Below are 24,670 nucleotides of genomic sequence, written 5' to 3'. Positions count from 1 at the left end.
TTTGAACTCTTTCCATGGTAGATTACTCAAGAGGAAACAAACAGTGAGATTCAGCTTAATTGCCTGTTATTTTGAAGAAGGAAATGTGTGTGTTTTTCTCTCCCAAGGGCTATGTGCAGGGCAGTATCGTTTGGAGGGTTTTTTTTAATGGTCTGTGAGAGATTTCCAATGTTTCAGAACTCAAAAACAAGGAAATCTAAAATAAATGTAGCTGTATAGGGGAGTGTTTCAAAGCTTATCGTGGAATACTTGTGGTTGTTTGAAAACTTAATTATTATTTGTACCCAAGTTCTATTGGTATAACAGTCACATTTGAATTTATACACTAATGTCTATAGGACAAACTTGAATCTAGGCATGGATTATGTAAATATGAAAGGTTAGTTCATATGTTTGCATGTGTAATTGTGTCTGTTTTTACTTTTTTTTGTATTTAGTGCAGGGTCTCCAGGGTCTGCAAGGTCTCACTACACAGATCAGACTCATAGTGATTCTCCTGGTTTTAGCTTCCCAAGTGCTGGGATTACAGGCGCACACCACCAAGCCCAGTCTCAATCACAGTCTCCGCAGGCTCCAGGGGCAGGGCTGGCACGGCAGGCTGGGGATCGAACCTCCAGGGGCTTTAATCCACTGAGCTACCTGGCCAGCCCTTGTTTTTACATATTAATGGCATTCTTTGTGTGTGTGTGTGTGTGTGTGTGTGTGTGTGTGTGTGGTACTGGGGATTGAACTTGGAACTTTGGGCTTCCCAGGCAGGTGCTTATGCCATGGACCTATTTCTCTAGTCCCTTTAATAGGCATTCTGAAGGAGAGACCATTCATGCATATTGAGACAGGTTGCGATCTTGGGTTGGTCTTTCTGTCCATACTTGGAGTTATGCCATGCACTGTGTTATGCTGGGCAAGGGATTTTTTCTGAGCCTCAGTTTCCCCATCTACAAAGTAGAAATAATAATAATCACCTCTGCTTCCAAGAGCAGTTGTGATTATCAATCGAATTGATGCACTTGAGGATTTATAATGATATTTGGCATGTGGAGTTGATAAAGATTATTTTTGTAATTATTATTGAGCATGAACTACACAGTTCATTTAGAGAGGAGAAAATAATTGCTTCAAAAGTAAAAAAGTGGCTCTTTAGAAGCTACAGTATTCATTAATTTCATGAGTTAAAATTATAAAGTTGGGCTGGGGTGAGAGCTCGGTGGTCTAAGTGCCCACCTGGCAAGTGCAAGGTCCTGGGTTCCATCTCCAGCACTGCACATTGTGTCATTCTGGAACCTTGGTGTGTAGTGCTGGCTCTGAAGTTAGGTGTGGTGGCACATGCCTGTAATCCCAGTTCTAGGGAGGCTGAGACAGGAAGGTCACTGTGTGTCCCAGCTGTATAGCGAGGCTCTGTACTAAATAAGTAGGTGAAAAGATCTTTTCTTTCTTTCTTTCTTTCTTTCTTTCTTTCTTTCTTTCTTTCTTTCTTTCTTTCTTTTTTTGTATTTTAGGTCTACAGGATGTTCAGGGTCTCACTATTATATCAGACTGGTAGTGATCCGCCTGTTTACAGCCTCCCAAGAGCTGGGGTTACAGGCTTGCACCACCTCACCCAGTCTCAATTGCAGTCTCAGCATGGGGTGGGGGTAGAGCTGGCCCGGCAGGCCCGGGGATTGAACCCTGGGCCCCTGCGCCTGCTTGTAGGTGCTCTAATCTGCTGAGCTATTTGGCCAGCCCAAGATTATTTATTTTTGTTTTGTTTTGTTTTGTTTATTTTGCAGCTTATTGTAACCTCAGTTAAACAGATCTTGCAATACAAAGCAATAAGTTTGTATTGTGTTTTGCAAATGCTGTTCACTTCATTTGCTTATTTTTTATATTAATTTTATTGAGAAAGAAATAGCAATGAGACAGTTTCAAAGCAGCTTAGAAGGACAGTTACAATAATTAATACATTGCATATTGTTGTCTTTGTAATAGTTATTCATCGTACAGGATGCAAATATGATATCTTGTCTAAACACTATTAGTACAAATCTTTCTTCTCATTGAACCAAGAGAATGTAGCTGTATATCTATGCTATTTTGTATTACAGATATATATATATTTTTTTTTCAGTACAAAATAGTCCTTCATTTATAGCTCCTTTTTTGTTTACCTTTGTCAGACATGGTGTTCCCTTGCTATTCAAATATTGTAAGTGCATGAATTCAGCAAAGTAATCCAATATAGTCCAGTAGTCTGTAATAGTAGTGGGATATCCGTAGGACTGGCAATGTTAGAAGTTGTGACTTGAGCCTTTTACAACTCAGCATGTTAATAAGCCTTTACTTTTTATATCTCATTGTTACCAATATTTTTTAAAAAATTAAAATAAAATAAAATTATCAAGCTGTTTCTTTATTGCTAAGCAACTCTATTGTAAAGAGAAATATGTATAGGTAATCAGTGGCTTATGCTTTCATAACCTTAAATTATCAATTTTTTACTTTTTAAAGTATTCCCTCTTATCAGGTTTATAGAAAGCTTTCTACTTTGTAACTTGACAGTTACAGAAAATGTATGTTTTTTGTCCATTTTGTGTTAAAGTTCAATTTTGTCTAAGCACTTCTAAAGAAATGGCATTTGTGTGGACTTCCAAGAAAAACACTGGGTGTTCCAGGAAGTGGTCTTAGTGAGTCAGAGCATAGCGCTTTTTCCTCTGAGTCAGTTCTGATTCTCCTCAATGTCAATAGGCCTACATGTCCCAGAGTTCTGCTTTAAGATTAGATGTTAAAATCATGGTTGGGGCATGATCATACTCTCAACAGTGTCTCTTCGAGGGGCTGCCGCATAGTACTGGTCTTATCTAGCTGTGACTGTCAGAAGTCTGTCAACAAGCTCTAATTTGTTTTTCAACTTGATTCTATACTTCTAAATTAGCTTCTGTTGCACACTGTCTTAGTTATTTTTCTTCTCATGGCTGAGACAAAATACCCGACACCCAGAGTTGAAGGAGGAAGGGTTTCTATAGCTCACAGTTCGTGGAGGTTGCAGGCCATAATTGGCTGACTCTCAGGCAGGGTGATACATGGCAGAGCGGTAACAGCTCATGGCAGCAGAAGACAGCAAAAGGAGTAACAAAGACAAGACTCTTCTTGACCCTTGTATTGTATGCAGGCTACCCATGCTAGAGTGGTATAGCGCTCTCACCTTTAATCCCACCACTGGACCATGAATCAATCACAAACTCTACGTTCAGCCACCCCTGGAAAACTGCCCCCTCCATGACCGCACGAGGCTGGGAGAGGGCGTCTAGACACAAACCATCACACACACCTTTTTTTTTTTTTTCTTTCAGAAAGAAGTGGGGTCAGTTCATTTTTATTTTGTTTTATTTTTTCCATTTTATGTATTTGATACAGGGTCTCACTACACAGCTTGGACTTAGAGTGATCCTCTTGTTTTCCAGCCTCCTCAGTGCTGGGATTACAAGGCATGTGCCACCACACCCAGACTCAGTTGCTGGCTCAGGGTGCCCTGGGGGCAGGGCTGGCATGGCATGCAGGACTGGGGATTGAGCCCTGATCCCTATGCTTGCTAAGGCAGGTGCTTATTCCGCTGAGCTCTCTCGCTGACCATAGTTCTATCTTGCTGGCCCTTTTGAGCTATCTCACCAGCCCTAGTTCATTGTTAATGTAAATTTTAAACAAATTTATGTTGGTAATAATGCTTATTTTGGTCCCTAGAATTCTCTAACTTTTCTTTTATATATATATATATATATATATATCACTATCCAAGTATAGTGGCAGCACATGGGTTTATTTAACAAAAGCTGTACTATTTTGCCATACCCTGGGGTTATATAAGCAGGAAAAAAGAATCAGAGTGGCTCTTCATGGCCATATTTAGAAATGTTAAACATGTTAAGTAAACACCTAATGACTGGATGTCATTAATGAGGAGTTGATCAGGAAGGACTTAAAATGTAATTGGTAACATTATTTGGGTTGTCATGTGTTTTCTTCAACTTTATATGGTTGACTGCAACTGGTTTTTACTTTTGTGACTTTTACCTTAGGACTAATTTCCAAAGCAATTTTTCTCACTTGTCTGTACTCTGTAATCCCTCAGGAAAATGAAGGAATTAATAAATAAGGAGGTAGGCAGACACGGAAGTATGTCGAATGATCTGTCTGTCCTTCTGCACGTAGTCCTCATTTTATTCTCATTTTACAGATGAGTAAACTAAGGCCCAGAGATGGTGCCAACTTGTCCAAGCTTGCGGCTAGACAGTAGGGTCAGGATTTACATTCAGGGCTTCATATGTTTGAACTAACTGCTGTTGTCGTACGGGAGCACTGTACCACGATAAAGCATTGGAATACACTCAGTGAGTATTTGTTGATTACAGTCTTTCTGAGAAAAAACAACCCAAACATATATTGCTTCTCAGCAGGAAAATCTCTTTTTCTTATGAATAAGGAGGTGGGCTTTGGATGTGGGGATTGGCCAAGTGGGCCAGCCTCCTCCTCCCTGCTTTCTGGGAGCAGCCCTGGAATCATTTTTGTTGTTCCAGAGTAAATTGCTATCACATGACCCTGGCATGGTATGCAAGGGCAACAGACAGGTTGAGGATCGCCTGAGGGTGTTGGTGTGTTTTGACTCTACTCATTTATATTTGTAGATGGATAGTTTGTCTCTTGGCCTGTTCTCTTTTTTCTTACCTAAAGTACTTTCTTTCCTGGTAGAGAAGCAGCCTTGTGGCTCTCGGAAACCCAGCCTTCCCTGAGGTTTGGGTAGTTGCTGGTGAGATTAAGCCCCATTCTCAGGAACAACGCATCGCCTATCTCTTGAAGTTTCCTAGATAAATTTCTGTTTTGTCACCCTGGAATGGGGCAGCCCAATTGGCAGGAGGGCAGGGAATGTAGCTCAAGTGTGCTGCTGTGTGCGGTTACCTGACAGTTCCAGGGATGCTCAGCCGTTACACTGTTTTAGCCACTTATATAAACCCCTGCACACACACACACACACACGCACGCACGTACGCACGCACACACACACTAACAGGCTACTTATTATTTCTCCCCTCTCTGTCCTAACTGTATGTATAAATCTTGGGTGCCACACATTCAGGTGGCTACTTTTACCTACTTCCCTAAGGGGTGAGAGGAGGCTTGGGATTATTGGCATCATCCTCTTGAGAGTTGCCACTGTCCCCTTAGGGCTGGGCCATCCTGTCCCACCTACGCAGACTAAGTCTAAGACTAGAGACACTCCTGTGCAAGATCTTCACTAGTTTAAGATCACTACCCAATCACCATTATCCTTTATCACTAAATGCTGAGGTTCTGGCTGCCCTGTGGCCTTTTTTCCTCTGTGCACAATGGGTCACCCCAGGTCCCTGCTGCACCACCATTTTGTCTCTTGGTTTTTCTGTCACTGAGCACAGTAATACCTCACAGGAGACTGGAGCCCACTGCAGGAGTCTCTGACATGTAAACTTATGTATAAAGCGCAGGTCACTGAGCTAATGAGCTGGCTTCTTCTTACTGGTGTCACTAAGCCAACATACTGGATATTAAAACTGCATAAAAGCCCACTAAGAGGTACTTTCCAGCTTCATAGTAAGTGGAGACCCATGAGTTTAAGGGGCATTCAGAAGGACACAGACCTAGGTGTGGTACTAGAAACTAGGAGTAGCATTGACTTCATTATTCCTCTGATCTTCTCACAAATATAAATGAAACAAATCTGAGATGTTCACCCTGGCAAGTCCAGCAGTATTTCCTCACACTCCAGGGAGAATTTTTAGGTTCTCATAGGACTGATGCCCATCATTAGAGAGTGGGCAGTTGGGAGCAAGAAGATAGTTAGATGAGAATTGAGTTTTCCACTCTATGTGGGAGAAATAAGAAAGTTGGCTGATGATAGGAGTGATGCCCCTCTATGAAGTAATGGACCAAAGAAGAGGTGGTATTTTTGTACAATGGGGTACTACTTGGCTATAAATAATGATAAACTAGAGACACTTACAGGGAAATGAATGCAACTGGAATCCATACTCATAAATGAAATGCATGAGTCTCACGTGTGTAAACATCAGATTGTTTCTCTAGTGTAAGAAGCTGAAAGAGTAACTAAGGCTCCAAGTATACAATAGGTATTGTGAAATGGGAAGAAAATGCTCAAAAGAAAAGAGAAACTGGAATGAGGAAAAGGAACAAAGAAGGAAGGGTAAAAATGACAAATAAGTAAATATACACACAGAAGATAGGATAGTTATACTACTGATTGCTATTAGGTCATTGAAAAGAAGAAGTTATTTAGATGTTGTTTGATCTGAGCAACTACTTTGGTGATAACAATACCCAATGGACTAACCATTGCTTCTCTCCCACAATGTTGTTTTGAAGTTTTATATCATTGTTTTTCTTTTCTTTAAAGTAAAATAGATATAGACAAAGAGAGATGCCGGTTTCCCACTGGAAGTCGGTACTTAGCAGGCGTGGTTGGCAAGGGCAGTTGACATTCTTGTCCGCTTACTGAGTGGCTTTTGTTAGTTAGAGCTGCTAATGATAGGGCCAGCTAGATAGCTCAGTGGACTAAAGCCCCGGTTTGGACAGGTGCAGCAGCTGGGGTTCCAGCCCCGGGACATGCTGAGACATTGATGGAGACTGGGCATGGTAATGCACCTGTAATACCTGCGCTTGGGAGGCTGAAAGCAGGAGGATCCCTACTGTCTGATCTACGCATTGAGACCCTGTAGACCTGTAGACCCTGTAGACCCTGCACCAACTACATAAAGAAAGAGAGATGCTAATGATTTTCTATTGTTAACTACTTAGTATATTTTCTATTACTTTTTCTTTCAGAGCATTGTTTTATCCCTCTTTTTAAGGTTTCGAATAAGTATTTTCATTTAGTCAATAAAATACAGGAATAACTTTTAAAGGCCTTTTTGAAACTAGAGCTGTACCATTTTACTTCGTTTAGCCAATTTTGAAGTCTTTGTGCAATATATGTTCCTAATTATGTCTCCAGTGCTTTGTAAAACACATTATCCTAAATGTGGGCTTGAAAGCAGCCCCAGGTACACAGCTGGAATATCTTTTCATAGACCATTGTTCAGTAGGAGGCAAGAACTTTGCTTAACTTCTGTCAGGATGGTGCCAGGCCTCTGTAGAATTTTTTGCCTTTATTACCATGCTACCTTTGCTGTAATCTTGGTTCTGTTTCTAGAAGTCCTGGTTATCTTTGTCTCCCCTTCATAAACTTTCAGCATTCAGGTCCTTTTATTTTTCATCTTTAAGCTGGATCATCAGGATTTTTTCTTTGCTATGCAAAGGTATGGACTGCGATTGCTAGTGACAAGGTATATCCAAAGAAAAAAATTCCTTATTAAGAAGGAGTTTGATTCCCCTTTGATTTTGCTTAAAAAAAAATAAAGAGAATCTAGTCTGTTATTTTCCATGATGTGGCGAAATGAATGGTTGAGTGTACTAGTAGCTCCTGAGAGTTGGACAGGCGATTCAACTCTGTACCTAGCTTAACGCATCTGTGAAAGGGGCTGTAATATTTAATGAGGTTCTTGCGCCAATTAAAAGGTAACATTATGTGTGAAACAGTAGGAGCTGAATGCTGGCTGATTCTGTAGCTCTTCTCCCTCGCTGCTCTTCTCATCCTGCTATTGGCAGTTTAGATCTCTTAGTACACTGATTTTATAAAATCACATGGGCCTGCCAGATAGCTCAGCGGACTAAAGCACCTGCTTAGGCAGGCACAGGGACCAGGTTTCAATACCCAGCATGCCTTGCCATGCTGGCCCTGCCCCCGGGGTGCACCGAGACAGCAATGGTGACTGAGACTGGGCGTGGTGATGCATACCTCTAATCCCAGCACTTGGGAGGCTGAAAACAGGAGGATCACTATGATCCAATCTGTGTAGTGAGACCCTGTGGACCCTCTACTAAATACATTAAAAAAAAATCATGTGGCTTAGGATGAGGTCAGTAGTTGTGTTAGCTAAATGATACCTGGTTTGCTTAACCAAGAACTAGAATTAATATAGGGGAGTTATTTAGAAAACTGAAACCTCTTTTTCTTCTGTGCCTCGCATTATATAATTCAATCAGGCTGCTCTTGTCCCCATGTTTCCCCTGTGTCAGTCTGTGAGCCTTTCCTGCTGTTGCCTTGAAATGGGGACAGTGGGAATAGAAAGAGAGGCAAAGGTGGTGTTCACAGCCTTCGTGATAATTCCCTCTTCAAATAGCCTCTTTGTTTTGACCTCAAAAATCCACACAGTGTGATTCAGGAACTGAATTTCCGATGATTCTACCCTTCCCTACTGCTTCAAACATCTTTTTTACAAATGCATGAATTCACCACAGAGCATAATGTCTTCGCTCTATGTCAATTCCAGGTACTCAAGTGCAGGCATGTAATTCCTGGCAATATCGGGTGTGGTGGGGGAGAGGTATAAATTGACCCTATCCCCAAAGTAGACACGCTACTGTGAAAAGTTCTCTCTCTGCCCAAAAGCAACAGGGGTTCAGTTGTTTGACTGATTTCTCAACTCATCAGGTCCAGGCTTTTAAGCCTGATGCACTTTCAGTTAGTGTTTTATGTGCTTTGCTGGTGTGTGTGTGTGTGTGTGTGTGTGTGTGTGTGTGTGTGTTTAGTGCTTCCTCATCTCTATTCACCATTAACCTAAAATAGGATAAATCGCAACATTCTTGTTCAGAATATTTTTGAATAAATTTCTTTGTCAATAAAGAGCTTTTCCTACGTGCCAATCTAGAAACACTGAAAGCACTTTTTAACAAACGCATGCAACCTTTCTTTTTAAAAGCTTTCTAAAACACATTTTGTAGCCCAGGCTGGCCTCAAGCTCGCAGCAATCTTTCTGCCTCAGCCTCCAGAGTGCTGGGATTGTAGATGTGTGTCACCATGCCCAGAAATACTTCTACTTTTTTTTTTTTTCTTTTGTAGTACCTGAGATTGAACTCAGGGCCTTGCACTTGCCAGGCAGGCACTTACGCCACTGAGCTATTTCCTTGGTCCAATTTTTTTTTTTAAAATACAGTCTTACTACAGTTCAGGCTGGCCTTGAACTTGCTATTTAGCCCAGGCTGGCCTTGAATTTGTAGTCCTCCTGCCTCAGTCTCCTGAGTACTAGAATTATAGGCCTGTGTCAGCATGCCCAGCTGAAGTCTATGTTAATTGCTCACCAATTATTGTGGCTTTGAAGTGGGGGAAATCCTGGGATTATTTTCAGAATGAATCCCTCCGTCTCATGTATTTCGGGCGTACACAGTAGCTAGCTAGTTTTGACTCAGTGTGAGTTTATATCCTTCTACTATAGACTCTGTTTTTCTCTTCTAAGCATTTAAAATAATTTAGAATGTTCTATGTGAGTTTGCATATTTTATGTTGCTCTCATCTTCGATTTTAAGCTCCATGAAGATAGATACTGTACTCACTTTTTGTCACTGTCACAAAAACTCTGGGACAAATGTTTGTAAAGAGGAAAGGTTTATTTTGGCCCACAGTTTCAAGAGTCCAGATTGGTTGGCTCTGTTACTCTTAGGCCTGTGTTGGCACAGCATGCCAGGGTGGGAGCCTTGGCATAGAAAGAGGCTCAGGGCAGTGGCAGGCAAGGAGATGCACAGGAGAGGGTTGGCTGGCAGCACGTGCCGGAGGCCTGCCCCTGACGCCTGGCCTCTCTCCACTGGGCCCCACCTTTAGAAGGCCACCTCCCAATAGCACCACAGCCAGCTGGACAATCCTTGAGGGACCCTTATCCACGCCATAGCAAGAGCCATGTCTACTTGGCTGGGTCTTTGATATCTGGAATGGTAACACTTAGCCATCATGGCTGTTAACATTTAAATTGAAATCAATATAATAAAATTTAAAGCCCGGCTCCTCAATGACACTAGCCCCATTTCAAGTTTCCATCACTTGTGCTCAGCTGAGTTGTGGATCAGTGCACAATGACACAATCTGGCCATAGCATCAAGGCTGAATTGGGCGTGCTCATTGGGAGCCCTGGGGCATGTGGGATAGCTCCCAGAGTAGTGAACGAAGTCGTGAAGGAGTGAATGAGGACTCAGATTGGCCAGCACCAGTTAGTGTTTAATGATATTTGCTTGAAGGATGTATTTGTATGTGTGTGTGTGTGTGTGTGTGTGTGTGTGTGTGTGTGCATGTACCAGGAATCGAACTCAGGACCTTGTGCTTGCCAGCCAGGTGCTGTGTCACTGAGGTATATGTGCAGTTCTGAAGAATGATTTTTTTAAAGGACATTTTGACTTTTAATTTGTCATTGTTGACATTTCTCCAACTTCAAAATATTGAGTTTATCATTACTTGTATATAATAGTGGTTAACAATGTGAGTTGGGGTCAAATCCTAGCTGTAATTTACCTTAGTTGTTGATGTTGTTGCCAAGTTCCTTCACTTGTATCTTTTATAAGTCCCAGATTCCTCAGTAAAAAGGGATTAAAAGGTTCTGATAACATGCTAAGGTCAGAAAAATGAAGCAAAATAATGCATTAAAGTGCTTGGCACAGTGGCTGATGCACTAAAATACTTAGTAAATGAACATTATTTATTTTACAATGGTGAAATAACAAGATATATTTCAATTTTATCCCCACTCTTATGTATGGAACCTAACTGACATTTGAAAATGTGAATTTAATAGCTTTAAATTTTAACCACTGGACTTAAATTTTCCCTTTTAAAATTTTTATAAGGGGAGAGGTATAGAAACTTAGGAAAGTTTCATACTGGTTTTATGGGCAACTTGACTTTTAAGACTAAGGCAGAGAATCTGAGGTACAGGATCTCAGAATAAATCCTGAGGGCATTTCACTGACCTTCTCAGACCAAAAAGCTACAACTCTTGTTGCACAGGTCCTGCTTTACCTTGGTCTTAACCATCCAGTAGAAAAGTATGAAGACGAAATATAGGAAGTAAAGCCATGTTGTTAAGTTGAGCTGTGGGGGACTCGGGTCAATAATTTCTGACATTGCCAGTTAAACAGAAGACCCAATGCTATTATGGGCTACTGGACTCTTTTAGAATATTTAGCTGAGTTTACACACCTATAATATTCAACAACGGAACTTAAAAAAATTGGGATATAACTATGAATGTCCATTTTGTATCTGTGTATTCAAAGTGGTTGGGATAGATATATAGTTGCATTCTCTTAATGAATAGAATGATTTGTTCTAATGGTGTTTGTAAGTAGGATCACAAGTCTGCATCTTGTACAGCAATTAACCACTAAGAAGAATATGTGCAGTGTATTATTTGTTGAAACTGTACTTTCGATTTGATTTGAAACTGTCTCATTGCTATATGTTTATCAATAAAACTTTGAAAAGAAAAAAAAAGAAATCATTAACAATAAAGAGGCAACACATAAAAAAAAAAAAAAAGACTAAGGCAGAGGCTTGTGTACTTCTCTTCTGGAATTGCTCACAAGGGATTTGATCTCAACCATAGTCATTTAAGGGGCTTTCTCTTGAAAAATCTGAATGTTCAATGTAAGTAAATTAGCACTTCGTTACTGAAGGATGAATTTCAGGTTTCATTTCGGCATTGCATGCTTACATTAGGCTTTATACTTCAAAGGTATGATTTTGTTTCTAGGGCAGCAGTGAATTTCTTCATCAACACTAATGCCTGATTGACCCAGGACATGGCCTCCCTCTTGTGCTGTAGCACTGCTTTTCTTCTGGAATGTGAAAACATCATTTGTTGTAATAACAAAAGGCAATCAGACCTACGCTAGCACAGTATCAGCTGACTTTAATGTAAATTTCCTTTATTTTTTTGTGTTACTTTTACCCAGGCTGCTATGGTACCTTTATTTTTAGTATAAACTTGGACTCACATTTTGTAGTCCACTTGAGCGTCTCAAGTTCACATTAGAGGTGACTGGAATTTTTCCCTAGGTTTTCCTTAACAAATAGTTAATACTTAGATAATTACAATATGCTACAGAAAATTGGCAGACTTAGCACATGCATATGTTCTACTCTCTCCAAACCAAATAATAGTAAAAGGAGCTTAAAAATGTAAAAACCAACTGTGGAGAGCTCACCTATAAATGTGAGTAATCTAGAAGTCCTGAAGTTTTTTTGTTTTTTTTTTTTTTTTTTTAAATGATGAAGTGGAAGAAACCATTCATAAAGTAGAACAAAAATAAGATGAAAATAAAAAAAGACAAGAAAAGTAGATTCTTGCTCCAGAAGATTTTACTCTGAATAATTGATTTTTTTTTTTCATTTTTGACTTAAACTTTTATTAGAATTTAGGAGTACTGAATAATTGAAATTTTTTAAAAAAGAAAAAAAAAATGACAAGAATCAAAGAAGTGACATGAAAATTTTCTGATCTTTAAAGGACAATAATTTTCAAATCCTATTGAGTTACCACAGTATGTCAATTAAAAAACCACTTGTGTCAATATATATATGCAAAGGCCCTAAAATTCCACAAAGAAGAAAATAAACCCCGTCTAAAAGACTGAGAATCAGGGCCAGGGATATAGCTCAGCAGCACAGTGTCTGGCTGGCCAGCATGAGTCTTGAGTTCAATTTCTGGTACTAGACTCAGAACAGTGGCTGACATTCTTCCAGCAGCAACGTTGGGGAAGGAAGAACAAGGGCTTCAAAATGTGTTGCCAACACTTAATTTCCAAGGTATAACCTGGAATCAGTGTGGACTCTAGATCGTGTTCAAAGGAAGGTCCTGAAGTACTTGCTGTATCAAGATGAAGAACTGCAGGAAGCCGGGGTCGGAGCGGTGGAAAGGTGACAAGGCGCACAGGGTGGCTTGGACCCCACTGGAGGAGGCTGCGGAAGCCTTCAGTAAGCAATCAGATGGAGCTGGAAGTGCAGCTCCCTGAGTGAGGCCAAGGCAGGGAATTGAGAGAGGACACAGGGAAATGGTGTAGGGAGGGAGGCTTCCATGTCTAGAGTGAAGGGATGAAATTAAGGATATCTAGAAAAACTAAGGGCTGGGCTAGTATAGAAGACAAAAAGTTGCACACATAAGGAAATACATTGTGACTAGCACTTACATAGGTAGACCCTGAACTGGGGCTCACCAATCATTTGACCTGTGGGGTTTGCCTTGAGAACTCTCTTCACTCGGACCTCATCCTGCCATCACCCCCACCCTCTCCCCTAAGTTCCTGCAGGAATTCCATGCAGCTGGTGACTTCCCTGGGAGCCAAGCCCCAGCTTCCCTGTGCTTGCTTTTTCTCTGTGGCTTTCTCAGCTCAAAGTCTCAGGCCTGTGAAGGGAGGCTTTCATGTCCCAGCGCCCACCCCTTCCCAGCCCTAGGGGCCACCTTGAATCCTGTGTTTGTGTGCTTCACTGCACTGTAAATGATCATTTTGATGTCTCTCTCCCTCAGTATTCCAGATAGTTCTGAAAACTTTGATCTGGCTTTCTTTGATTCATATGGTTCATTTATTTAGAAGCAGATTTTGTTCAGCAGATCCAGCCCTTACCTGCTTTTCCTGGAGTCCTCTGTCACTCGCTGTCTTTGCACTGCCTGTGACGTGGACTTTTACCCCCTATGAATTGTGCATAAGATCAAAAAGTATTCAAATGAAGTTTTTCTGTTTGGTTTCTTTGTCCTAGCTTTTTGAGTTGGACAAGATGCCAGAGACTTGTCATCTTGCAGGATTATACTGATAATCTCTGTTATTTTTATAGTCAGCCATATGGAGACAATTACTGGCATTGATTTTTGTTTTGTTTTGCCTTTGTTTGATCATTTCCTAATAGCATATTAGTACTGCTTCATTTCTTGGAGATGAATGAAAATATTTTGAAAGGAATGCAATTTTATCTTTGCGAGGAAAATGTTAAGAGGCTCAGAATGATACAAATAATGATAGGACTAAGGAGTGGTGAAGAATGATTTCAGAGTTTCACCTTATGCAATCCAGAACTTTCCACTGATTTATAAAGTGACACATGTTGAATCTATGCCCTTTGATGCTCAAAGCAGGCCCACATCTACTCCTTGTGTTAACAGTTGGGTCAACAAAACCAGGTGTTAGTAAAAGAGAACACACAAACTGCAGCAGTAATTCTTCATAAGATATGATACCATTGTGTTCTCTTATCGAGATAATCATTGAGAATTATAATGAGCAGGAAAAATGAGATTGAGCTATAAAATAGCTTTTTATAAAATATACACGAAGTAGTTTTGGTTTAGTGTAAACATCTGTATTATAAGAAGTATTTAGCTTGATAAAAATAGGATCCCTTTCTTCAAACAATAGTCTTCTTCAGTGTTAACAATTAAGTGTTTATTTCAAATAACCCTGAGGGTATTTGATTTGGAGAAGTAGAGCAGTTGCTTAAAAGGGACATTGTCCTCTTTGCAGTTTGGGACCATTTATAAAAATACATTGTTCATTTTGTAAAACATTGATCCAGGTAAGGAGTTGTACTAAAACTACAGAGGGAAACCCATGAAACCCGTGCTGTTTTGTTTATAGCCAATGTCCTTTGCTCTGAGCAATGCAGGGCAGGTAATCGTGTGACACGGTGGTTAAATATTAAATATTATGTCGCACTGTGGGTTCACAATCCTTATAACTGTCCTTGGAATGTTTTGTGAGTTACTATTTTTAGAGGCCATTTAATATATCAGAGTGAAATTTGAATTCAGCAGTTTCAAACTCATTAAAGGTTTTATAGCATGTTTTTCTGTCTTACCAGCTGGGTTGTATCATACCCTGGTGGCTCTTTGTTTGCCTGTGTTGAACAACTATGTTGAACTGTACTAACTTAGCAGATGACATTACTATACAAAAAAGGAAATCAAGCAATACAAAATTATTATTATTATTATTTTTTCAATCCTTACTTTCTTAGTAGTTTTTGTCCTGTACTGTTTGATATCACACAATTTAATTTAGGAACCATTCCACTAAGGTTTGTAGTGTGCCTGTCTTACTTACTTTTCTCTTGCTGCTGAGATAAAATGCCTGACCACCCAAGATTAAAGAGAGGAACCATTTATTTATCTCACAGTTTGCAGAGGTTGCAGTCTGTATTGGCTGGTTCCAAGGCAGGGTTTCGTTGTAGAGGAGAAAGAGTTTATGGTGGGCAGAAGGTAGCCAAGCAACGGTGGATGACTACAGCTTTTCTTTTCCCCATAGCTTATCCAGATCCCTGAGAGTGGTAGCGCTCATACTCTTCTTGGATCCTACATTGCACCTTGAATCTACTCCAGCATCACACACTCTAGATCCAGCAACACGTTGAAAAAGCCCCGCCTGTGACTACATGAGGCAGTGTCAGAGCTTACTAACACTTGAGCCTGATTTTCCAAAAGTAGGCATTTGTGAAAAGCTTCTAGGGCATGGAGCTGTGTGGCTAGAATACATTTGTCATCTTCTTTCAGAATGTCACTCCCTGAAAGGGGTTCAGCTGCAAACTGAATTGGCAGAACAATCATAGCTGTGTTCTCCTCCTGGGAGAAAGTACCCACAGTGACTGTCCTGTGCCTTAGGGAAAGCCATACCCAGCAACTTTTTACTTACAGGAAGATTTGAAAAGTTTAAACGGTGTTTACCTTTCAAGATTCTGTCATCTTAGATACTGGGAAAAAGGGATGAAATTATTCAAAAAGAAAGAATTACTGAGCTGAAGACAATGACAGGAGAGGGAGTCGGGGAAAGAGATTTTATCTGTGTACATAAACATGATGCTTTGGACAACTCTCCTATGCATTTCTGCTGGTCTGTGGAAAAGAACAGATCATGCTTAAATCATTTTGTCTCCTTTTTGAAATTGTTTGCACATTTTGCCTTCTTAATTTCTTATACATTTCTTTCTTTTGTTGTTACGTCTTCCAATTTAACATGCCCGTATCTGGTAATATGAATAACTAGAAGACAACTCTTTGTATTACAGCAAATAATAAGAAATTCATATTACTTTGTTAAGTGAAATTCTGTATCACTTGTAATTTTTGTTTTAATTCTGATTTTTGATTCTTTTAAAGAATACTAAAATAAAAAATAAAAAAAGATTCTGTCATCTTTTCGTAGTGTCAGCAAAGTTTTTTTTGTTCAAGGTCAAGCCTCACTCGTGCCTTGATTTCTTTTGCTTGCTTGCTTGCTTTCTTTCTTTCTTTCTTTCTTTCTTTTTCTCTTTTAACTGCTATTTTATATATAGTGCTTAGTTCTTTTATGAACCATCAGAAATATGAGCTTTACAGAAGAGAAAAAACAAAGTTTTTGTGATGATCTGAATCATCTGTTGCTTTTTCATCATTCTAATTTAATTTTAAAAACCACACAATACATAAATGAACAAGTGAGGGAGAATAGGCCAGTCTCCCATGTGGAGAATCCCAAATAACTCTAGCAGACACTCTTTCCTCTGGGAGGTGGAGTGTAGCCCGGACCTTTAAGTGGCTCTGCCTAATATGTCCTTGGAGATCCTGAGCGTGGGAGAGAGAAAGCCCCTGCATAATGGGAAGCCTAGATGACACCTCTGACAGTGGTCAGAGTGAGCACCGACATCCGTGAGTCATGTTCATCATACATACGCTGGATGTAGCGGATGATGGGGTTGATCCTTTCCTCCTGCGGTCTGTCTTACCAAGAGGAAAAACATCACATTGAACATGAGTTGAGTGAGATCTCACAGCAGGACAAAATATGGTGTTCCTTGTTAGGAGGACTCAAGGTTGCCGGGGGTTGCATTAGGCCCCTCCATAAGATATGCTACCACATGCCCCTCTGTATCTGCGCTCAGGACTCCATTTGAATAGGTACTTTGCAGATGTAATTAAGATGGGGTCATACTGGGTTGAGGTGAACCCCAAATCCAGTGACTTAAAAAAAGGAGGGAAATTTGGAGAAGGAGAGAAACACCCATGGGAGAAGGCCACGTGAAGGAGGCAGAGATTGCAGCGATTCGTCCATAAGCCAAGGAAAGCAGCAACCGCTGGCTGCATCTCCAGGGGTTTCACGCAGAGTTAGCACTGTTGCCACCTTGCTCATGACTTCACGGACTCCGAGCTTCGAGAGCAGTGAGAGGCGAGGATACCTGTCTTTTGTTTTCAGCCAGTGTGTGGGAAATTGTTATGGTACTTCCAGGAAACCTCTGTGCTCATCGCAAGCAAGGAGAACCTGAGAAATGCTCACAGTCTAGAGGAACGTAATGCAATGCAAAGACTAAGTGGACTATAACATTGGGGGTAGAGTCATGGAACAAAAAAGGCATTAGGCCAAGTAACTCAAAGTGTCAACTTTAGTGAATGATAAAATAATGCTATTAGTTCATTAGCTGTTTCAAAATACCATACTGATGTATGATATTAACAATAAGAAAGGGGCTGGAGAGGTAGCTCGGTGGCATAAGTGCTTGCCTTGCAAGCACAAGGTCCAGAGTTCAATCCCCTGTACAAAAAAAAAAAAAAAAAAAAAAGCCTTAACAATAAGGAAACAGAGCATTGGGACTTCTTATGCTATAAAAGTTTTCTGAAAATCTAAAATGATTATTAAAAAAAGCAACAGAATTTAACTACACTTTTAATTAGGCTGCAACTTCATGTGATAGAACAGACTCTTAAACAACATGGAAAAATACGGATGTTTTTATTGAAAGTGCTCTCAAGTGGAAATAAAAAATAACTGTTTTACATTTAAAGAAGTGGAATGGGATGATAATTTAGGGGGCTGACAGATTTCTTTTTTTTTTAATGTTTTAAGCAAAATCTCTGGTAGACAATGTTACAAAGTTTTGGTAGAAATTAAGTTAAAACCTTAAATGCTGATAACCATCTTTCTTGGTTGTAAGACATAAATTACGTTGAAATCTGGTGGAGATACTTCAAGATGCTTTGGCAAACCCACACAAACACTTTAATAAACAAAACACTCTGTGGTATTTTCTGAGAGAACAAGAAATTTGGAGGACAGCTCAGTACGCCTTGAACTACCTGTGTAGTGACCAGATTGGGTGGATGGTGTGTTCACATTGAGCCCGGACTATATACTAATTCTTCAGCTGATGCAAACAAAAGCAAAGAAAAGAGAATTTCAGATTTCATTTACTTATTTTGTGAAGCTTGACGTTTTCTAATACACACTGAACTTGCTGATGTGGCTTTATTTAGCCTAATTTATTTCTTCCTACAGTGACTTTTCACATATTCTATTTGCTTTCCTTTGAAAATTGCAATGCGTAACATTTTTGGTGTGTTTAATTTAGATCTTCAGCTTCTCATTTTTATCTTTTTTTTTCTTTCCATAATTTTATTGATAAACAAATAGCAGTGAGACAGTTTCAAATCAAATTGGTAGGACAGTTTCAATAATTAACACATTGCATTCATTCTTCCTATCATTTTTATCTTTATAGCTGCCAAAGAATATTAATTTATGTGGAAAATAAGAAAAGTTATGGCAACTACTACTTAAAAAGTGTTTTCCTAAGGAAATTGAAGCTCATTTTAAATCAAATAGTTGGAAGCTATTATGATGGTCTTATTGTATACTTTTAGTAGAATTAAGGAGTAAATTTAGTAAGATTAATGGCATTTGTAGGTCCTTAAAGGGATAAGTTCTTGTCCCATTTTAAGCTGTTTTAGTAGTTTGTGAAAGCATCTAGCTTTTTTTTTTTTGGTAAGACTTAGAGAAAAAGAAATACATGTAGTCTATCTAGGTATAAAGTGGTTATATTTTTTAAAAGACTAAGAGAAAAAAAGACAAATATTTGTAATTGTTTGCATTGTGAGGTATGTTCTATAATTGCTACATTTAGATACTGTATTTGAAAGCCCTCCTACTGCCACATGAGCAGGTGGACAAGTGAAACCATGTTGGCAAAACAAGACCGGTTTCTGTATTTACAATTCAGTTTAGCAAATAGACATTTTCTATTCCCTTTTCTAATGTTCCTAGACCAAAAGATCACTATTTTATAGCACAACCCGTATATTTATTTGCCTGTCTTGAAGAATTAAACAGGAAAAGATGAGTTGCTGGGCTATCACTTTTCCCTGAAACTAGCTGATGTGTTTTCAAATCCCCAAGCCAGGTCAGAATCAGCAGAAACCCTGGGGGCTTCGTTTACATTCTGAATGAACCAGCTTGTTTTGAAAGAACATTACTTCTGCCTGTTTTATTTTTTAACGTTAGAACAAACTTCCACATTTTAACCCATTTGATCTTTATACCGCCCTGGGAACTGGGAAGACCAAAATTATTTTCCTGGCAAGAAAACGACAGAATAGGCACTAGCCTATCAGTTCCTATTGTGAATGTCTGGGTCTTAGCCCCATTTGCTGTAGATCCAGTGTGATACATGATTCCAGGGCTTTGCTGGTCTCAGTTCCAGAATATAGCAATGACATGCTCCAGTTGAGTCCTAGAGACGTGTGTGTGATAGTCAATTGTGAAGTACTTGAGAATTTTGCAAGCTGCCATTAAATTATTGGTAGCTTGAAATTTGTCTGAGTGGCAATAGTTACTCTATGGAAACTCAACAGTAACCCCAGTAGTGAGGGCTTGGTTTACCGTGGTACATCTGGCTGTTTCTAAGTATAAACTGGAGAAGGAATAACAAGCACAAATTTATGAATGGAGCACTTACCTGGGGAAAAGATCAGGGTTTCTTTGCTCTGTATGGAAGGGAGTCCCTCCTTTACCCACTTGCCACATACATCTTAGTTCTTATTTGGCACAGTCTAGGAACCAAATTCATGCAAGAGCTGACCAACAAGATGCAAGCATGCAGGCTTTATTAATTGTAATGTACACAGGGATCTTTATAGAAAGTGTGAAGAAAGGACCAAAGCATGTTGCTTTGTATTTTTTCGACAAAAGAATGATAAATCTGTGCAGGTATGGTAGGACACATGGATCTGGGCTTCAGGAGTGAAGTCTAGGGGTGTTGCTGAGGAGGAGGTGGTGCAGAAGTTAGAGGAAGGGGAGAGTGGCTTCTGAGTTATCTGTTGAGGTCCATGGTAAGCCCCAGTTACCACTCTCTGGTAATCAAGACTGCTGAGGACTTCTCTCTCAGATTATTTGGCTTGCTGCATGTAGAAAATGACAGGCTGTCACCCTTGCTAAAGTTACGGCTTATCACATGATTTCAGTTTGAAATATACCCGTCGCTCATACTTTGAGATGATACACTTTTAACTCCTTTAGCTCCTCAGTGGGGACCCTTCAAGTTGTGGACAAGCATGTGAACTCTATAGGATAAACCGAGTGCTTTGAAGACTCTTGGTAAATCCTAACTATTCTTCAGTAGCTAGAACATCTAGTAAACCAGCCCTTCTAAAGGCTATTGCAACGTGGATAGTTTTCCCTTCTCAAAACCTCTTATGGGGTTTAAAACAGAGCCTCCCACGTTGGAACTTAATTATTTACTATTTGTTCCCTAAGAATTAGTTGTTTTATTTTTCCTCTTAAGACCAGGCTATGTTTTTTGAGGCAGAGGAATGTGAATTTCCCTTTCTTCAAATAACTATTTAATGAGCACATTCTGTGCTAGGCAGTCATCAAATTGGTCACTGTACTTTTTAGAGCTAGCAGTCTAGAGAAATCCGGAATTAATTTAAGCAAATGAATACTGTTGGTAAATGCTTTGAAGAGATTGCTTATAGTGTGCAGGGTATTTGAGGGTGGGACTGTGTTTACTCAGGGTGCTTGGCAAAAGTATTCCTGGACATTGCAATTGAACTGAAGTCTGTTTGAAGAAAACACACACAATACTACAAAGTCTTGAAGATCATTTCTGTGATGCCCTTTCTATCTGAATTGTTTCCTGATCCTGTGCTCTTACAGCACCCTGAATTTTCTCTTTGTGATAACTTTGGAGAACTGCAACATATGACTTTATATTTATGCATTGAGCTCCATGTTTCCCACTAGGCTACTGGTCCTGTAGCTGGGACCGTATCTAGTTTGCCCATCATGGTAGTCCTGGCACCTGTTTTAGTACCTGCCATAAAATAGTCAATCACTGTCTGACCTTTCACCCTGTTTGCCCTTGTTTTATATAGTAAAGGTAAGGTGTGTCCTAACTCTTAGTTATCATATATGCAAAAATTCAAAAGCCAAAAAGTAAGACAAGGTCTAAAATAATTTAGTGACACCGAGTTCAGGAGGACCAAATGTCCCTGACATAAATCACATGGAGCAGGATCCTCTAGATGAAAGAAAAGGGCATCTGTTTGGGACTAGGACAGACTTATTTATTCTTGTTCATTCTGTCAAATTTGTGCCTTTTGTTAAATGGATCTAAAAGTGGTTGAGGAGTTAAACATGTAGTGTTGTTTTTAAAAGTGTTTTCTATAAGGATGGAAATCTTTGTTGATATTTCTAATATTGTTCATGGCAGTGACTCAGATTGTTGAGTAAGATGTGTCACTAAGGCATCATAACCCTTTATTGCCTTTAATCAATGTGCTTATCTATTTTTTTTAGAGTGAAGGAGATTGGGGCATGATGAATGGTCATATTTCTAACCACCCCAGTGGTTTTGGAACGTACCCATCTCAAATGAAGTAAGTTGAAAGGTTTATACTTAATTTGTTTTGGGGCAGTTGGATTTGGTACTTTTAATTTGTTATATTTTTAATTAAAGGATTAAATTGCATTTCTTTATGGAGTTCATTGCTCATTAGCCTTTTTATTACTAGTGCGTGTTGTCATTAAAAGTTTACTGTGTCTCATAGGAATGAGATAGTTAAGTAATATCAGTCTTTGTGGTGTAATCTTATAGCTAAAAGATGCTTCAATCTGGTATTTCACATTTTATTGCTTTTTGTAGTTATGTACTCTGCTAAGAGCTTTGAGTTCCTTTGGAAAATTCTTTTTTTTTTTTCTTTCTTTTTTGTATATCTTAGGGATGGGTTTACAGGGTTTTCAGGGTCTCACCGCGTAGATTGGACTCCTAGTGATTCTCCTGTTTATAGCCTCCCAAGTGCTGGGATTACAGGTGTGCACCAGTATACCCAGTCTCAATCGCGTCTCAGCATGCCCTGGGGGTGGGGCCGACACAGCTGGCCCTGGGATCAAACCCTGGCCCCTGGGCCTGCTTGCAGACACTTTAATCCACTGAACTATTTGGCCAGCCCTCTTTGGAGCATTCTGATGGCTGTAAATCATTGCCATTTGAGGCGTGTTCAGTATCATTTAGTCCAAACCTTCAAGATATTTACCATTTTGAAAAAGAAAGCAAAATAAAACAAAAAATCTGGCAAACAAAACATTTCCAGTGGGTCCGTACAACTTGAAATCACAAATCTGACTCAAGTGGCCAGCATTTTCTATATTGTGCCTAAAGTTACTTGATATTGGCCATTGTGATATGTATTTCAGTCATTATTTCAGGACAGATAATATGCACTATACTTGGGAAATGAAAATTTAAGGGCTGGGGAGATAGCTCAGCGGTCTAAGCGCCTGCCTGGCAAGTACAAGGAACTGGGTTTGATCCCCAGTACAGCATGCTGTGCTAGCCCAGGAATAGTAGGCAAGGCTGCCAGCTCCAAAACTGGGCACAGTGGCATACTGCTATAATACCAGTGCTGGGAAGCTGAGGCAGGAGGATCACTATGAGTCTGAGTGAGATCCTGTACCAAGTAAATAAATAAAAGATTTAAAACAGAATTTAAACAAATAGAAAATTTAATTAAGTACGTGTCACTAGCCCGTGACCTGCCTCTGATCTCCAGTTATGTATCTGTTCTGGGCATGTGGCAGCGCCTTTTCCCTCCAATGCTTTGCACTGCATTTTTCTCTCCAGCCAGTTTCCTGTATGTCTCCCTCACGGGGTTCTCCACCTGCCTGTTGAGCTTCTTTCCATTCTTTAAGCTTCTGCTTATGTGTCAACCTAGTGGAGACGTCTCCCTGGCTATGCTGCTAAGGAGTTAGTCCTTCCCTGGTCCCATGTGTCTTTCTACCCAGACCCCCCGTGTCCTGTTGTAGCTATTTGGCTTACTTGTCTTATTGTCAGTGTCCTCCTTCCACACCCTCGACCAAGTTTTGGAGCTTGATAAAGGAACAAAATACAAATCAATCAATATTTTTTTTATTTAGCATATTAGTAGTGAGAGGCAAAGGTATAGGGTAAAGTGGGTCAAATTCAATGAAAATGATATGTAGATTAAGTATTTTTGAAGACAGTGTCTATTCCATTGCAGTTTAAATCCCTGGAAGTGTTTTACCCCTCGATTGTCATTTTAAATTGGAAAATTTACATTTTCCAAGGAAAGTTCCAACCTTGATGAGTCCTCTTGACTACAATCTGGATTACCGTTGTGGACCGTGATTTGCCCCAGCTCCATCCTCCCTGGGCTCATGTGGTTTATATTCTAGTTATTCTCCACTCACCAGAGCAGGATTTTGCTCACTTTGGCAAACTCAGTATAAACTAGGTATGTTTCTTGCAAAACACACAGTGATGATAGTACACTGGAATTTTTATTTTCTCTTTCTGAATTTTTATTACTTATTTTGGACTTTAACTCAACACAGTGACCATGTTTAATTACAGCGGCTACGGATCATCACCCACCTATTCTCAGATGGACAGAGAACACGGTTCAAAAACAAGTGCAAAGGCCCTTTATGGTATGTCTATTTCTTGTCTGCTTTTTGCCACTTCTTATGAATTTACATCTTCAAGGTCGTAGTTTGAACCCATACCTTCGAATGAAGTAGTGACAGCTAAATGAGGATTACTTTAAAAAAGAACTTTCGGGGTTGGGGAGATGGCTCAGTGGAATAAGTGCTTCCCTGGCAAGCACAAGGGCCTGAGTTCAATCCCCGGTTCTGCAAAAATAAATAAATAAATAAATAAATAAATAAAAATTAAAAAAAAAAAGAATTTTCACAGGGACTTCCACAGATAGGAGCTATGCTTTTGACATACAGTTTGGGAGATAAAATGTATCGAAGTGGCTTCAGAAATATTTGCATGCACCCATTAGTGAATTTTTTTGTTTTTGTAGTATGTTTGCTGATATTGTGAATGATGCATTTGATTATGGGCTGACTGATGACAGAACATTTTGCTTCTAGCTCTTGAACTTGAAGTACTATTACAGCGGGATTCACACTTGTATATTTCCTTCTGTACTGTAAAATAGGCAAGGTTTTTCTCTAATCTAACTCTAACTTCACTACAAGTAGTCCTTTATTTATATCCCCCTTTTTTGTTTTGTTTCGTCAGAGATGGGTGTTCCATTATTGTTAGAGAAGCTGTATTTGGAGAAGTCTTTAAAGGACCTTTTAATACTTGATGCCAGTTGTAGGTACTTGAATTCAGCAGTGTTAATATGCTGAGCTATAAAAGGATCAAGTCAATTTTCTTTTCTTTTTTCCTTTTTTTTTGTCGAACCAGGGATTGAACTCAGGCCCTTGCGCTTGCCAGGGAAGCGCTTATTCCACTGAGCCATCTCCCCAGCCCAAGTCAATTTTCTTGAATACCATACTGAGTCAAACCAAAAAATGTATTTGGTACAGGGTCTGCAGGGTCTACAGGGTCTCACTACTAGATTGGACTTGTAGTGATTCTTCTATTTTCAGCCTCCCAAGTGCTGGGATTACAGGCATGTGACACCACGCCCAGTTTCCAATGATACTTTCTAAATCCCTGATTATAAAGGAACTCATAGTCTATAAT

The 24,670-nt window shown here is 39.7% G+C and overlaps 1 protein-coding gene across 3 annotated transcripts in view; it reads left to right on the top strand.

Annotated features, from left to right (window-relative positions):
- The window catches only part of Eps8 (epidermal growth factor receptor pathway substrate 8), a 106,584-nt gene that overhangs the window by 16,420 nt on the left and 65,494 nt on the right, over window positions 1-24,670 (top strand). For 2 of the 3 annotated variants that reach the window (XM_004626096.3, XM_023709542.1), the window contains exons 2-3: window positions 21,466-21,545; window positions 23,540-23,616. In XM_004626096.3, coding sequence (XP_004626153.1) covers window positions 21,484-21,545; window positions 23,540-23,616 — 139 coding nt within the window. In that variant the 5' untranslated portion in view covers window positions 21,466-21,483. Of the gene's footprint in view, window positions 1-19,869; window positions 19,876-21,465; window positions 21,546-23,539; window positions 23,617-24,670 lie in introns of all 3 variants that reach the window. The other variant, XM_023709543.1, reaches the window with a different exon arrangement.

This window comes from Octodon degus, unplaced genomic scaffold (assembly GCF_000260255.1).
Source record: "Octodon degus isolate 3935 unplaced genomic scaffold, OctDeg1.0 scaffold00012, whole genome shotgun sequence".
Taxonomy (NCBI): domain Eukaryota; kingdom Metazoa; phylum Chordata; class Mammalia; order Rodentia; family Octodontidae; genus Octodon; species Octodon degus.
Note: the sequence above shows the minus strand (reverse complement) of the source record. Positions and strands in the feature narration are given on the sequence as shown.